At 34.9% G+C, this 12676-nt stretch overlaps 1 protein-coding gene across 1 annotated transcript; it reads right to left on the bottom strand.

The window, feature by feature from the left end:
* Positions 1-3399: 3399 nt before the first annotated feature.
* Positions 3400-12089, bottom strand: LOC107888143 (sugar transporter ERD6-like 5). The gene is made up of 18 exons (XM_041079848.1): positions 11828-12089; positions 11502-11564; positions 11207-11296; positions 11043-11102; positions 10896-10961; positions 10759-10824; positions 10604-10679; positions 10433-10497; positions 10242-10334; positions 10021-10101; positions 9847-9931; positions 9718-9761; positions 9570-9632; positions 9429-9488; positions 9282-9335; positions 3887-3946; positions 3673-3787; positions 3400-3587 (listed from the first exon to the last, which is right to left on the bottom strand). The coding sequence occupies exons 1-18, from the start codon at positions 12011-12013 to the stop codon at positions 3481-3483; spliced, it is 1434 nt and encodes a 477-aa protein (XP_040935782.1). The 5' UTR covers positions 12014-12089; the 3' UTR covers positions 3400-3480.
* Positions 12090-12676: the final 587 nt, after the last annotated feature.

The following is a 12676-nucleotide window of genomic DNA, read 5'->3' as shown; positions in this document are numbered from 1 at the left end:
CATGAACATTCACATATCTTGTCATGGGTCTTAACCACATGATCTTACATATATTCATGTATCGTGATTTTCCAGCCCACTTTTTATCTTATTAGAAGCTGCACCATGAGTGTTTCCAAACCATATCAAGATGTCATGGGTCTCAACCTCATAGTCATACACTTGTTTTTATATCGTGATCTGCCAATCTGGTTAGCAATATAACTGCCCTACCAGAGGCTTTACAAAGGGACATTTCTCATCATTTACTTACCTAGATTTATTTGCATTCCAAACTGACTCATACTTTTCATATCTCAAACTTCACTTACATACTTATCAATCAACATTCCTCTTCAATAGAACTTATTACATATCATCATAACACTTATCTCCTCTTTACTATACTCATACACTTATCAGTTATTATAAATATCATTATCTTCTCTCTCTCTTTTTCTCTATATATATATATATATATACTTACCCAGAGATGAAATAATCACCGATTAAAGCAAATCTTTAACTTCCAGCTTCACGAGGAAAAGATACCATTGGATTTAAGAAAAAAAATCAAAAAGTACTCTCAAAAGAAGAAGAAAAACATCCCTCAGAACCCTTCTCACCTATAAAAATATGACTCATCCTACCTAGTAGGACTTAACAAGTGTCAAATATTTCAGAATTTTTCTTTCCTAATGGCCTACAAACTTCGAAAGAAACATAAACGAGAATTCTATAATAATGGATATTAGACTAATCAATCTAATTATTTTCTAACCAAGTAACTTTAAAACCTAACTGCTACAGTACTTCAGACAAACAGGGCGTACTATACCTTTGACAATAATCATACTTACCCCTTATTGCTTAACACTATCTTTTCTTTTAAATAGTAAAACATTCTGAAATAAAATCTTCACTTGCTTACACGACAGTTACTATATGCCCACACCTATGTACCAAAAGAAACATATGGGCGGATTGCACTTTGCTAAACAGATTATTTTGCCACTATCTGCCAAACTTGGGGTGTGATAGGAACAAACCACTATACTTGATATTATTTAAGTAGCAAATCTAGATCAAGACAAAGTCGTTAAACCTCCCAGTCAGATAAAAAACTTTTTAACTTCAAGAACAAATGTTATTAAGAAGGTCCACTAAATAAAGAATTATAATATGACTTTAGTGGAATATTTTAACCTTGAGTTGCATTAGATGAATGCTAGGTCAATGATTGTTCCAATGATAACATTGTTGAGACGATTTATTTGGTGCAAATTAAAAAAAAAAACTTTTGTATCTAGTGATGCAAAGTCAATGAATTGCAAATTTAATAAATTCATTTATGGGCTTAAGCAGGATTCTCGTTAATGGTATTACAATATTCACCAAGTAATTATCTTATTCGGTTTCCAGATGGTTTTGATTAATGATTTTGTATATCACAAGTTCAATAAAGTAAGTGTAATCTCAATCAATGCCTCAATAATGATTTTGATATTATGAAAATGCATAAGATTCTTTACATTTTCAATAGTAGGAAGTTTAATGTATGTTCAAGTTTGAATGCATTCAGATATTGCGTATATTGTTGGGATGTTGTATAGATATTTAAACAATTCGAGTGTGGATCATTGAAAAACAACCAAACAATTTATACATTATCTTCAAAAAAAAAAAACAAAGCATTACATGCTCACATATTGGAGGTCTGATAAGTTAGAGATTGTTAGGTTTACAAAGTCCAGTTTTAATGGAATATGGATACAAAATTTTGTTACTAGGCTGCAAATCGTGACAATAAATGGCAGTCTTTTATTCCAATAATAATAGGAAGATATCAAAGTCAATGCACATAGACTCCAAATTCCTAATTGTTAAAATAAGAGTTCAAAGTGGTCAGGTGTCTATAAAGTATACTGAGACAAACTCCATAATTGCGAATTCACTTACTAAAGGACTACCACCCAAGGTTTTTATGGGAACACTGCTCATATGGATATAACATCGTTTCAAGATATTAATTCGAATTTAGTAGGAGTTTGTAGTTTTAAATGGGAACACTGCTCATATGGATATAACATCGTTTCAAGATATTAATTCGAATTTAGTAGGAGTTTGTAGTTTTAAATATTTTCTGTTATAGACACATTTTCAGTTATTTCAGTCCTTTATTCCAATAACAACAAGAGGGCATCAAAGTCAATGTACATGGGCTTTAAATTCCTAGGTGTTAAAATAAGAGTTTAAAGTGATCAGGTGTTTATAAAATATATTAAAACAAACTCCATAATTGCGAATTCGCTTACTAAAGGGCTACCACCCAAGGTTTTTATGGGAACACTACTTATGGGTGTAACATTGTTTCAGGATATTAATTAGATTTTAGTGGAGTCTGTAATTTTAAATTATTTTTTGTTATAGATACATTTTCGATTATTTCAGTTTATAAATATTTTAAGGTTATTTTCTGTAGAAATAAAGTTTATTTGATTTTATTCACTTTGATTTTGGTAAAGTTTGATGTCACTAAGATTTTTAGATATTACAAATATTGTATGTTTAGATCAACTGCCAGTGAACAGAATAATTACCCTTCTTAAAAACCTTAAAACTTTTTAATTCTTGTTCAAATTTTATGCAAATCAATATTTCTCAAAATTTATATCTCTTGCTTATTAAGCTTGAATGGGAGGTTCAATAATCAGGTTTCTACCACAATGAGATTCTACAAGTTTTACTTTTAAAATATTCTAAAAAGTTGAAATTTTAAAATAAATAAAAAAAGTTGAGAAAAACATTAAGATCAAATTTCTTCGATTAGTGTTTCATGCAAAAGAAACTTGACTTCAAATGAATAACGTTTCCTTCAAATGAAAAATTTTTTGGTGAAGATTTTAATATTTATTTTGATGAAAAATATAACATTTTTACTTATGTAAATTTAGTATTTACTTTTTTTATCATCTAAATGTTTTTTAGGTTTAACTATTTTTTATTTTAAATTTATTTTATTTAATTTTTCACTCAATGATATATTATTTATGTGAAATTGATGATTTGGAAAAAAAATTACATATGTTAAATTCTAATTAGTTGGTTTAACATTCCCTATTGATGTTAATTCCATGTTAAATATTAATATGAATATATTAATTTAAAAAATTATTACAATTCATATCGATAGTTTAAAAATGATTAAAATTTGTAAGAGAAGAAAAGGTGTTTGTTTATACTTTAAAAAATTAATTATTTTAAATATTTTAATTAAAGTTAAATTAAATTGGAGAAAATATTAAATATAAATAAATATATAATAATTTATTATCTTTAAAATTTATTAATGTGATACTATTTTATTAATGCTTAAAAAAGATAATTTTTAAAATTATCCTAATATAATTTATTCCTATATATATAAATAAAGTTTTAATAGGAGCAGTAAAAGTATTTGTAAATTTCAATTTTCAATGTGGAAGGGCATTTCCCAACCAATTAATATGTCTGTAATTCTTCGAGTGTTCGCCCCTTGGTCTCCGGAACTAGCTTTCCGATGAACACAGTTCCGACAGCACCCATGAAGGCTAAAATAAAGAAAGTTCCTGAAGTCAAAATATATTCAAACCCAAATCAAAATCTCAACAAAATAGCAACAAAAGAAGCTGGGAAATAAGTAAAAAAAATTACCAGCTGAGTTCCATTCAAAAAGAAAAGTGAAAGTGTATGAAACAACCCAAGAACTAGTCCAGTTTATCAAATTCACCATGCTTCCTCCTGAACCCCTTATATTTAAAGGAAATATCTGAAATAATATTGTATATATACATATAAACCCCCATCACTTAATTTAATCCACATTTATGATCATCTTTAGCCATCAAAAGGATTTTGGGAAATTTACCTCAGACACTATAATCCAGGGAATTCCCCCCATGCCAAGTTCAAAACTAAGAAGAAAAACCTGGTTAAGATAAACAACAATTAAATATTCCGTAGTGAACAAATGTGAACTGTGACTTGAAGATTGCATATATATTGGAACCCACCCATTGTTTGAAAAGTCAAAAAGGGTGGGCACCGAAAGTAGAAAGTAAAATTGGTTGGCAAGTTGGGTTAAAAGTTGGCATGAGATAATTGCAATTTTGGTCCCTAATTGTATAGGGACATTGCAAGTTGATCCTTGAACCTCAACTATAAATAGGCCTAACCATTTCTTACTTTCTTCATCCCACACTTGCCATTCTCTACTTAAGGCAATTGTTCTCTCTTCCTATTTGTAAACTTTCACTTGTATTTTTGGAGTGAAATATATTTGGTAGTGCCCGAGGACGTAGGCAAAATTTGCTGAACCTCGTTAAAATTCTAGTGTTCTTTATTTTTGTTCTGCATATTTTGCAAGTGTCATTGTAGTGATTTATTGTGCTATTAAATTACGATAGAGGGATATTCTGGCTAGGAAAGATCTGGTATGTAAGCGATCCTTGTGATCCACCTCTCTTTCCTGGGAATTGAACTTAGTGTGATTTTTCAGTACAATAATTTTACTCTTTCACACGCTTCCGCGCAACAATTGGTACCAGAGCCAGGTTCGTACTTGGGGAATACGACCGTTTACGGTACTATTCACGTATACGGCACTATTCACGTATACAGTACTATTCACGTATACGGCACTATTCACGTATACGGGACTGTTCACGTATACAGTAGTTGGGACTGAGGAGAAAAATGGCAGCAGCATCGTCATCAGCAAGGACTACTGTGACAAATGCAAAATTTGAAGTAGAGAAATTTGACGGTACCAATAATTTTGGTATGTGGCAGTGTGAGATCCTGGATGTCTTATGTCAGCAAGAGCTGGATATAGCCCTTGAAGAAAAACCTGACAAGATGGATGACAAGGAGTGGGCCAAGATCAATAGACAGGCGTGTGGTACAATCCGCCTATGTTTGGCCAAAGAGCAGAAGTACTCCGTCATGAGGGAGACATCAGCGAAGAAGCTGTGGGATACATTGGAAGAAAAGTTTCTAACGAAAAGTCTTGAAAATAGGCTTTATATGAAAAAGAAACTTTTTCGGTTCACGTATGCACCCGGTATGTCGATGAATGACCATGTGAACTCATTCAATAAAATTTTAGCAGACTTGCTAAATTTGGATGAGAAATTTGAAGATGAAGACAAGGCATTATTGTTGTTGAATTCCCTTCCTGATGAATATGATCATCTTACCACCACATTGCTTCATGGGAAAGATTCAATCACATTTGATGCAGTCTGTAGTGCGTTGTATAGATCTGAGACTCGAAAGAAAGATAAAAGAGATCACAGAGATACAACTGCAGAAGTCTTAACAGTAAGAGGTCGTTCACACAGCAGCAAACCTGGTAGAAGGGGTAAGTCCAAAGGGAGACCCGCCAAAGATGAATGTGCCTTTTGTCGTGAGAAAGGGCATTGGAAAAAGAATTGTCCTAAGTTACAAAAAGGCAAGTCTATTTCTAATGCATGTGTAGCGGAACATGATGAGGAGTCAGACTTTAGCTTGGTTGGCATGGCAATGGCATGTCAAACGGATGAGTGGATATTGGATTCGGGATGTACTTACCATATGTGTCCTAATAAGGACTGGTTTTCTAGTCTTGAAGAACTAGAAGGTGGAGTTGTTTTTATGGGCAATGATAGTGCCTGTAAGACAATGGGTGTAGGTACAATCAAATTGAAGAACCATGACGGCTCAATCCAAGTTCTGACAGATGTTCGCTATGTACCCAGCTTGAAGAAAAATCTCATCTCATTAGGGGCCCTAGAATCTAAAGGGCTCACAATCACTTTGAGAGATGGATTACTAAAGGTAGTAGCTGGGGTATTGACGGTGATGAAAGGCACTAGAAGAAATAACTTGTACTATTTAAATGGAAGTACAGTTATTGGATCAACATCAACAGCTTCTGCGGAAGATGCAGATTCAGAGGCTACCAGGTTATGGCATAGGCGATTGGGACATGCTGGTGAAAAAGCTTTGCAGACTTTGGCGAAGCAAGGCTTGTTGAAAGGTGCAAATTCTTGCAAATTGGAATTCTGTGAACATTGTGTTCTGGGCAAGCAGACGAGGGTAAAATTTGGTTCAGCAATTCACAATACGAAAGGAATTCTGGACTATGTTCACAGTGATGTGTGGGGACCTACCAAAGTGGCTTCTTTGGGAGGTATGCACTATTTTGTCACTTTTCTTGATGATTATTCAAGAAAAGTATGGGTGTATCTAATGAAAAGAAAAAATGAAGTTTTGGATGCATTTCTGAAGTGGAAGAAGATGGTGGAGACTCAGACAGGTCGAAAGGTCAAACGACTTCGATCAGATAATGGTACTGAGTACAAAAATGATCCATTTCTACAAGTATGTCAAGATGAGGGCATTGTGCGACACTTCACTGTTCGAGATACACCACAGCAGAATGGGGTGGCAGAACGCATGAATCGGACTATACTGGAGAAAGTTCGATGTATGTTGTCCAATGCTGGATTGGGCAAGGAATTTTGGGCTGAGGCAGTTACATATGCGTGCCATCTAATTAACCGATTGCCATCAGCTGCAATAAATGGAAAAACTCCTATGGAGATGTGGACTGGTAAACCTGCTACTGATTATGATTCTTTACATGTTTTTGGTTCCACTGCATATTATCATGTAAAAGAATCTAAGTTAGACCCAAGAGCAAAGAAAGCATTATTCATGGGTATAACTGGTGGTGTAAAAGGATACCGTCTCTGGTGTCCTGATACAAGGAAGATTGTTTTCAGTAGAGATGTAACTTTTGATGAATCAACCATGATGAAGAACGAGGATTCACAAAAGGATGACAAAACCAGTAGTACTTTGCAGCAGGTGGAGTTTGAAAAGGTTAATGATGATCCAGCTAATATTGAAAGAACAAATGATGAAGAAGTTTCGACCCAAGAACTTCTACAGCAACAAGATTCAATTGCATATAGGAGGCCAAGAAGAGAGATTCGTAAGCCTGCTCGCTTTGACGATATGGTGGCCTATGCACTTCCAATTGCAGATGATGATGTTCCTTCCACTTACACAGAAGCAATAAGTAACTCTGATGGTGTAAAGTGGAAGCAAGCTATGAATGAAGAAATGCAGTCTCTTCATAAAAATAGGACTTGGGAGTTGGTGAGACTGCCCAAGGGAAAGAAGGCAATTGGATGCAAATGGGTATATGCAAAGAAAGAAGGATTTCCTGGTAAAAATGAAATTCGATACAAGGCTAGATTGGTAGCAAAGGGTTACGCTCAGAAAGAAGGAATAGACTACAATGAAGTGTTTTCTCCAGTTGTGAAGTATTCGTCTATTCGGATTTTGCTAGCCTTGATTGCGCAATACGATCTTGAACTAGTTCAGCTTGATGTGAAGACAGCATTTTTACACGGTGATTTGGAAGAGGAAATCTATATGACTCAGCCTGATGGATTCAATGTTGCTGATAAAGAAAATTGGGTTTGCAAACTGACAAAGTCGCTTTATGGATTGAAACAATCTCCGAGGCAGTGGTACAAGCGATTTGATCAGTTCATGAAAGGGCAAAGGTACACAAGAAGTAAATTTGATCATTGCGTATATTTTCAGAAGCTACAAGAAGGAACTTTCATATACTTGCTCTTATATGTTGATGATATGCTGATAGCATCTAAGAGCAAAGTTGAGATTGAGAGATTGAAGACTCAACTCAATCTCGAGTTTGAGATGAAAGATCTAGGTGAAGCTAAGAAGATTCTTGGCATGGAAATATGTAGAGATAGAGCTCATGGCAGAGTTAGCTTGTCTCAGAAGCAGTATTTGAAGAAAGTACTACAGCAGTTTGGCATGAACGAGCAGACCAAACCTGTAAGTACCCCGTTGGCTTCTCATTTCAAGCTTTCTGCACAACTATCTCCTTCGACGAATACGGAACGAGAATACATGTTGCAAGTTCCGTATTCTAATGCAGTGGGTAGCTTGATGTATGCAATGGTGTGTACAAGACCCGACATTTCACAGGCAGTTAGTATAGTGAGCAGGTATATGCATAATCCTGGAAAAGGACATTGGCAAGCTGTGAAATGGATTCTACGGTATATTCAGAAGACCGTGAATGTTGGATTACTGTTCAAGCAGGATAATACACTTGGTAAAGGTGTTATTGGGTACGTTGATTCTGACTATGCCGGTGATTTGGACAAGCGAAGATCAACCACCGGTTATGTGTTTACACTTGCTGGAGGACCAATAAGTTGGAAGTCTACACTACAGTCTACAGTTGCATTGTCAACCACAGAAGCCGAGTACATGGCTGTAACAGAGGCTGTAAAGGAGGCTATTTGGTTACAAGGTATGGCTAAAACCTTGGGGTTGGTTCAGGAGCATATTAACGTGTATTGTGATAGTCAAAGTGCTATTCATTTAGCAAAGAATCAAGTCTATCATGCACGTACAAAACATATCGACGTACGATTCCATTTTGTGCGGGAAATTATTGAAGAGGGGAAAATTTGTCTTCAGAAGATCAAGACTGCAAATAATCCCGCAGATATGATGACCAAGGTGGTAACAGCAACCAAGTTCGAACATTGTTTGAACTTGATTAATATCCTGCAAGTTTAACAGTTGAAGAAGGCACTATCAAATATTGTTGTCAAAGGCAGAAAGAATTGTGTGAAGATAAGATTATCCTAATCAAATCTTCAAGGTGGAGATTATTGGAACCCACCCATTGTTTGAAAAGTCAAAAAGGGTGGGCACCGAAAGTAGAAAGTAAAATTGGTTGGCAAGTTGGGTTAAAAGTTGGCATGAGATAATTGCAATTTTGGTCCCTAATTGTATAGGGACATTGCAAGTTGATCCTTGAACCTCAACTATAAATAGGCCTAACCATTTCTTACTTTCTTCATCCCACACTTGCCATTCTCTACTTAAGGCAATTGTTCTCTCTTCCTATTTGTAAACTTTCACTTGTATTTTTGGAGTGAAATATATTTGGTAGTGCCCGAGGACGTAGGCAAAATTTGCTGAACCTCGTTAAAATTCTAGTGTTCTTTATTTTTGTTCTGCATATTTTGCAAGTGTCATTGTAGTGATTTATTGTGCTATTAAATTACGATAGAGGGATATTCTGGCTAGGAAAGATCTGGTATGTAAGCGATCCTCGTGATCCACCTCTCTTTCCTGGGAATTGAACTTAGTGTGATTTTTCAGTACAATAATTTTACTCTTTCACACGCTTCCGCGCAACAATATAAGTATAGTAGCTTTACCAATACTCCAATAATCACCAAAGTGGCAGTTAGATCCTTTCTAGCATGAAAATCCTGCTCATTTCATGGCGAAGAAATATAATTGATGTAAAAAAAAAAAGGCTACAAATAGCAAAATCATGTAAGAGAGTCTAGTTAAGCTGAAACCTGCAAGAAGAATGATAATCCTGTAATGACACAACCCAAGCATGATCCACCTGCAGACATCTGAAGAGATCGGTGCTAATTGAATGTTTAAATGCTGATGAACTTAGAGATATGATTGGAAAAAAGTTGTTTGAGACTAACCAGCAGAAGTGGTCGTCGTCCGGATTTATCAATGAAGAGTACTCCGATAATAGCCATGAAAATCTGCTAAACAACATCTCCCTATGCAGTAGAATACACCAGTACAATGTTTTAGTCTGATATCAAATGGAAATTGTCATTTTCTAACCTGAAGAACAGCTACTCCAATAGATCCAACCGTGCTGGGAAAACCTATTAAAGACCAAGAATCCCTTTGTCTAGAGTTTTCAATCTATGTTTCAACAACCAAATTAAAAAATATGGTTCCGAAATTTACCTGCTGATTCGAAAATAAAACTTGCGTAGTATGAAAAACCATTTAGGCCTCCAAATTGCTGGAACATCATAAGGCCAGCACCAACCTGGAATAATTTTTGCATACACATCAAATAAGCATCATAATGCAGCTTTTGACAATAAAAACAAATCTATGTATCTCATTATCTCTCACAATCAATGGATAGGCATATCTCTTCTGGAAGAGATTCAGAAGCCCTTCATCTGGAATCTGCTCTATGTATTCTGTGTACAACTGTTACATAACAAAAAGAACAAGTCTCGTTCCTATAAAACATAGGTTAAGAGATGGAAAAACCAAGTTCTTTAGGAAGTTAAACTTTTTGGCTTTGTAAACTGATATTTTGTATTGGTTCAGGAAAAGATGAGATTTACTCTAATATCAGTAGCTTCTTGAGAAATATCAGCATGTTCACCCCTAAGGCGCCTAAGTGCAGCTTCAAACTCTTTCGTTTCATTAGTCTTGGCCTGCAGTTGGTTAGGAGTATCAATTGGACACATTAATGAATTTTCATGCCATATTGTTTCGAATACTATAGCCTATACATGCATTAAACCCCACTAACCAGCCATCTAGGAGACTCCGGAATAAAGAACAATCCTATTAATTGTAGCACACATGGTATGACTCCTGAAAACAAAATTAATATCAGCTTTCTAAGTAGCTCAAAATTCGAATCTCCGGCTCACGAAGAATGTCATCAACTAAAAGTTTAAACTATATCAAAAGAAGTTACCTATAAGGGCCGAGGTGCGCCAATTGATCAGAGAACCCATAATAAACATGACTGCCTTGCCACAGCATAGCATTAACTGTAAAAAACTAACATATATCAGCTAAAGGAAATCTGCTCTCAGGAATCAAAATATGCAATGAAAGATCAATTCATACGATGGTAAGCGATGAAAATGCTCCCCTGACATTCTTAGCAGCAATTTCAGCAAGATATAGAGGAATCTGTATAAGTGAAGATTGAGAAGACCGCTTTCACCATACCAGTGAATCGTGTAGCAAGTTATGGAAGTTACCACATAACAAAGAACCCCAGATCCACATCCAACTAGAAGTCTTCCCAGGTCAAGCCACAGAGCATCCTGTCAACATTGGGTTCCATTTCTTTTTATTAATCCGTTCATCACTGCCTTGGACTGTTTGAGATTTTCTGAACGATAAACCTTTGAGAATACTATAGCAAACCACCCTGTGATGCAGAAAATTTCTGAAATTCCCATTGCCTGTTTAGATATATAATGTATCTAAGTTGTTAAATTACTTGCATCAAGCAGGAAACTGGATACCAAGCATCTTTAACATATGTTACGGTTAATAGAAGACTTACGCCTCTTCGGCCTACGAGATCTGCAATCTTTCCACTACATGCTGCTCCAAGCATCCCTCCTACTGTTAGTATGGAACCAAAAACTGCATACTGCATCAGTGAGTGAAGTTAATCACTGACCATAAATATTATGAAGAAAAAAAAAGATAAAGGTAAACATGTGTTTATTCTATTTTGATTCTGTGATTCAATACTTTCATCTCAATATTGAATGATCAGATCACTTTCCCAAAGATGATATTGAGAAAGTGAAACCCTAAACCATAGTTCAAAAGCTATTCTGCATTTATTTTACCTCCGATAGAGAAAGGCCAAGGTCTTTCATAATGCCGCTTTTAGCCGGTGATGAATACCCCACCTGAAAATGGATCTCAAACCAATCAAATACGCCATTAACACATTCATTCCTTAACATAACATATAGCCCCAACCCAATATAACATATCAAGTTTCAAGCTTGTGAGGCTGAGATACTGATGATAAGTATCTTCATCCTTTACCAATTGATATAAGTTAAGATTTTCTTTCATCATTTACAGGCAATATGAACCAGATATTGCTACTATGGTACTAAAGATAACAGTAATTGTGACAGAAGTTGAACCATTTTACTATTCTTACAGCATTTCCAAAAGCATATGAACCAGATATTGCTACTATGGTGCTAAAAATAACAGTAATTGTGACAGAAGTAGAAGCATGATTATTATAGCTAATAACGCTATCTCCATCTATAATACTGGTCTCTGCCTCGTCAGTAATCGGTCTTCTCGTCACAAGCCCTTCCAACATTTCATTTTTCTCCATGTTTTGCTTTCTTGGTCACCGTGGAAACAGAGAGAAACTGCCCACTTTTCTGAAAGTCAAAAGGGAAAGTATTATTGAAAAAGTACACTCAATTATTGGAATAGAATTTTTTTTTTGTCACAAGTAGTATTAAAACAAAGAGATACTGTCGCAAAAGTTTTCAGCCGTCACTTTCGAGGGTTCCAAAGTGTCAGTGGGTCATTAAAAAAATATCGCAGTGGGGTAGCCCACAACCAGGACTACTTTACTTAAAAATACCATAAAAACTTTTATCGGAATAGATTTTTTTTTTTTGAAAAATTATTGTAATAGGTTAATTTTACAAAAATGCTTCCATTTAGGAACTTTTTCAAAATTGCTTCCATTTAGGAACTTTTTCAAAATGTAAACGTTTTCCCCAACAGTAATTTTTAACGGCTAGTTTCTCCAATGATTATTTAATTAGATCCCATCCCCTAATGGTCTAATTTTTTCCCTATATAAATCCTCCAATTTCATTTTTTTTCAATTTAATCTCAACTCTCTTTTACATCTCAAATCTCTCCCAAATTTTTCTTAATTTCCTCTCAAATTCTCACTCAAATTTTATTTCTCTCTAAATTTTTTTATTAAAATTATTTTAACATTTTTGTAAATTATTTTTTCTATTAGAAATTATTCGGT

The sequence above is a fragment of the Gossypium hirsutum genome, chromosome A11 (genome assembly GCF_007990345.1).
Source record: "Gossypium hirsutum isolate 1008001.06 chromosome A11, Gossypium_hirsutum_v2.1, whole genome shotgun sequence".
Classification (NCBI taxonomy): Eukaryota; Viridiplantae; Streptophyta; class Magnoliopsida; order Malvales; family Malvaceae; genus Gossypium; species Gossypium hirsutum.
The sequence above is the reverse complement of the archived record's forward strand: the minus strand, read 5'-3'. Positions and strand labels throughout refer to the sequence as shown.

What these genes read in the sequence shown, in the direction of transcription:
- LOC107888143 (XM_041079848.1), bottom strand. Translation starts at nt 12,013, where the DNA reads ATGGAGAAAAATGAAATGTTGGAAGGGCTTGTGACGAGAAGACCGATT. An exon ending in ATCTCGTAGGCCGAAGAGGC is followed by an intron (nt 11,103 to 11,206) that starts GTAAGTCTTCTA and finishes ATATCTAAACAG; the next exon opens with GCAATGGGAATTTCAGAAAT. An exon ending in CGGAGTCTCCTAGATGGCTG is followed by an intron (nt 10,335 to 10,432) that starts GTTAGTGGGGTT and finishes AACCAACTGCAG; the next exon opens with GCCAAGACTAATGAAACGAA.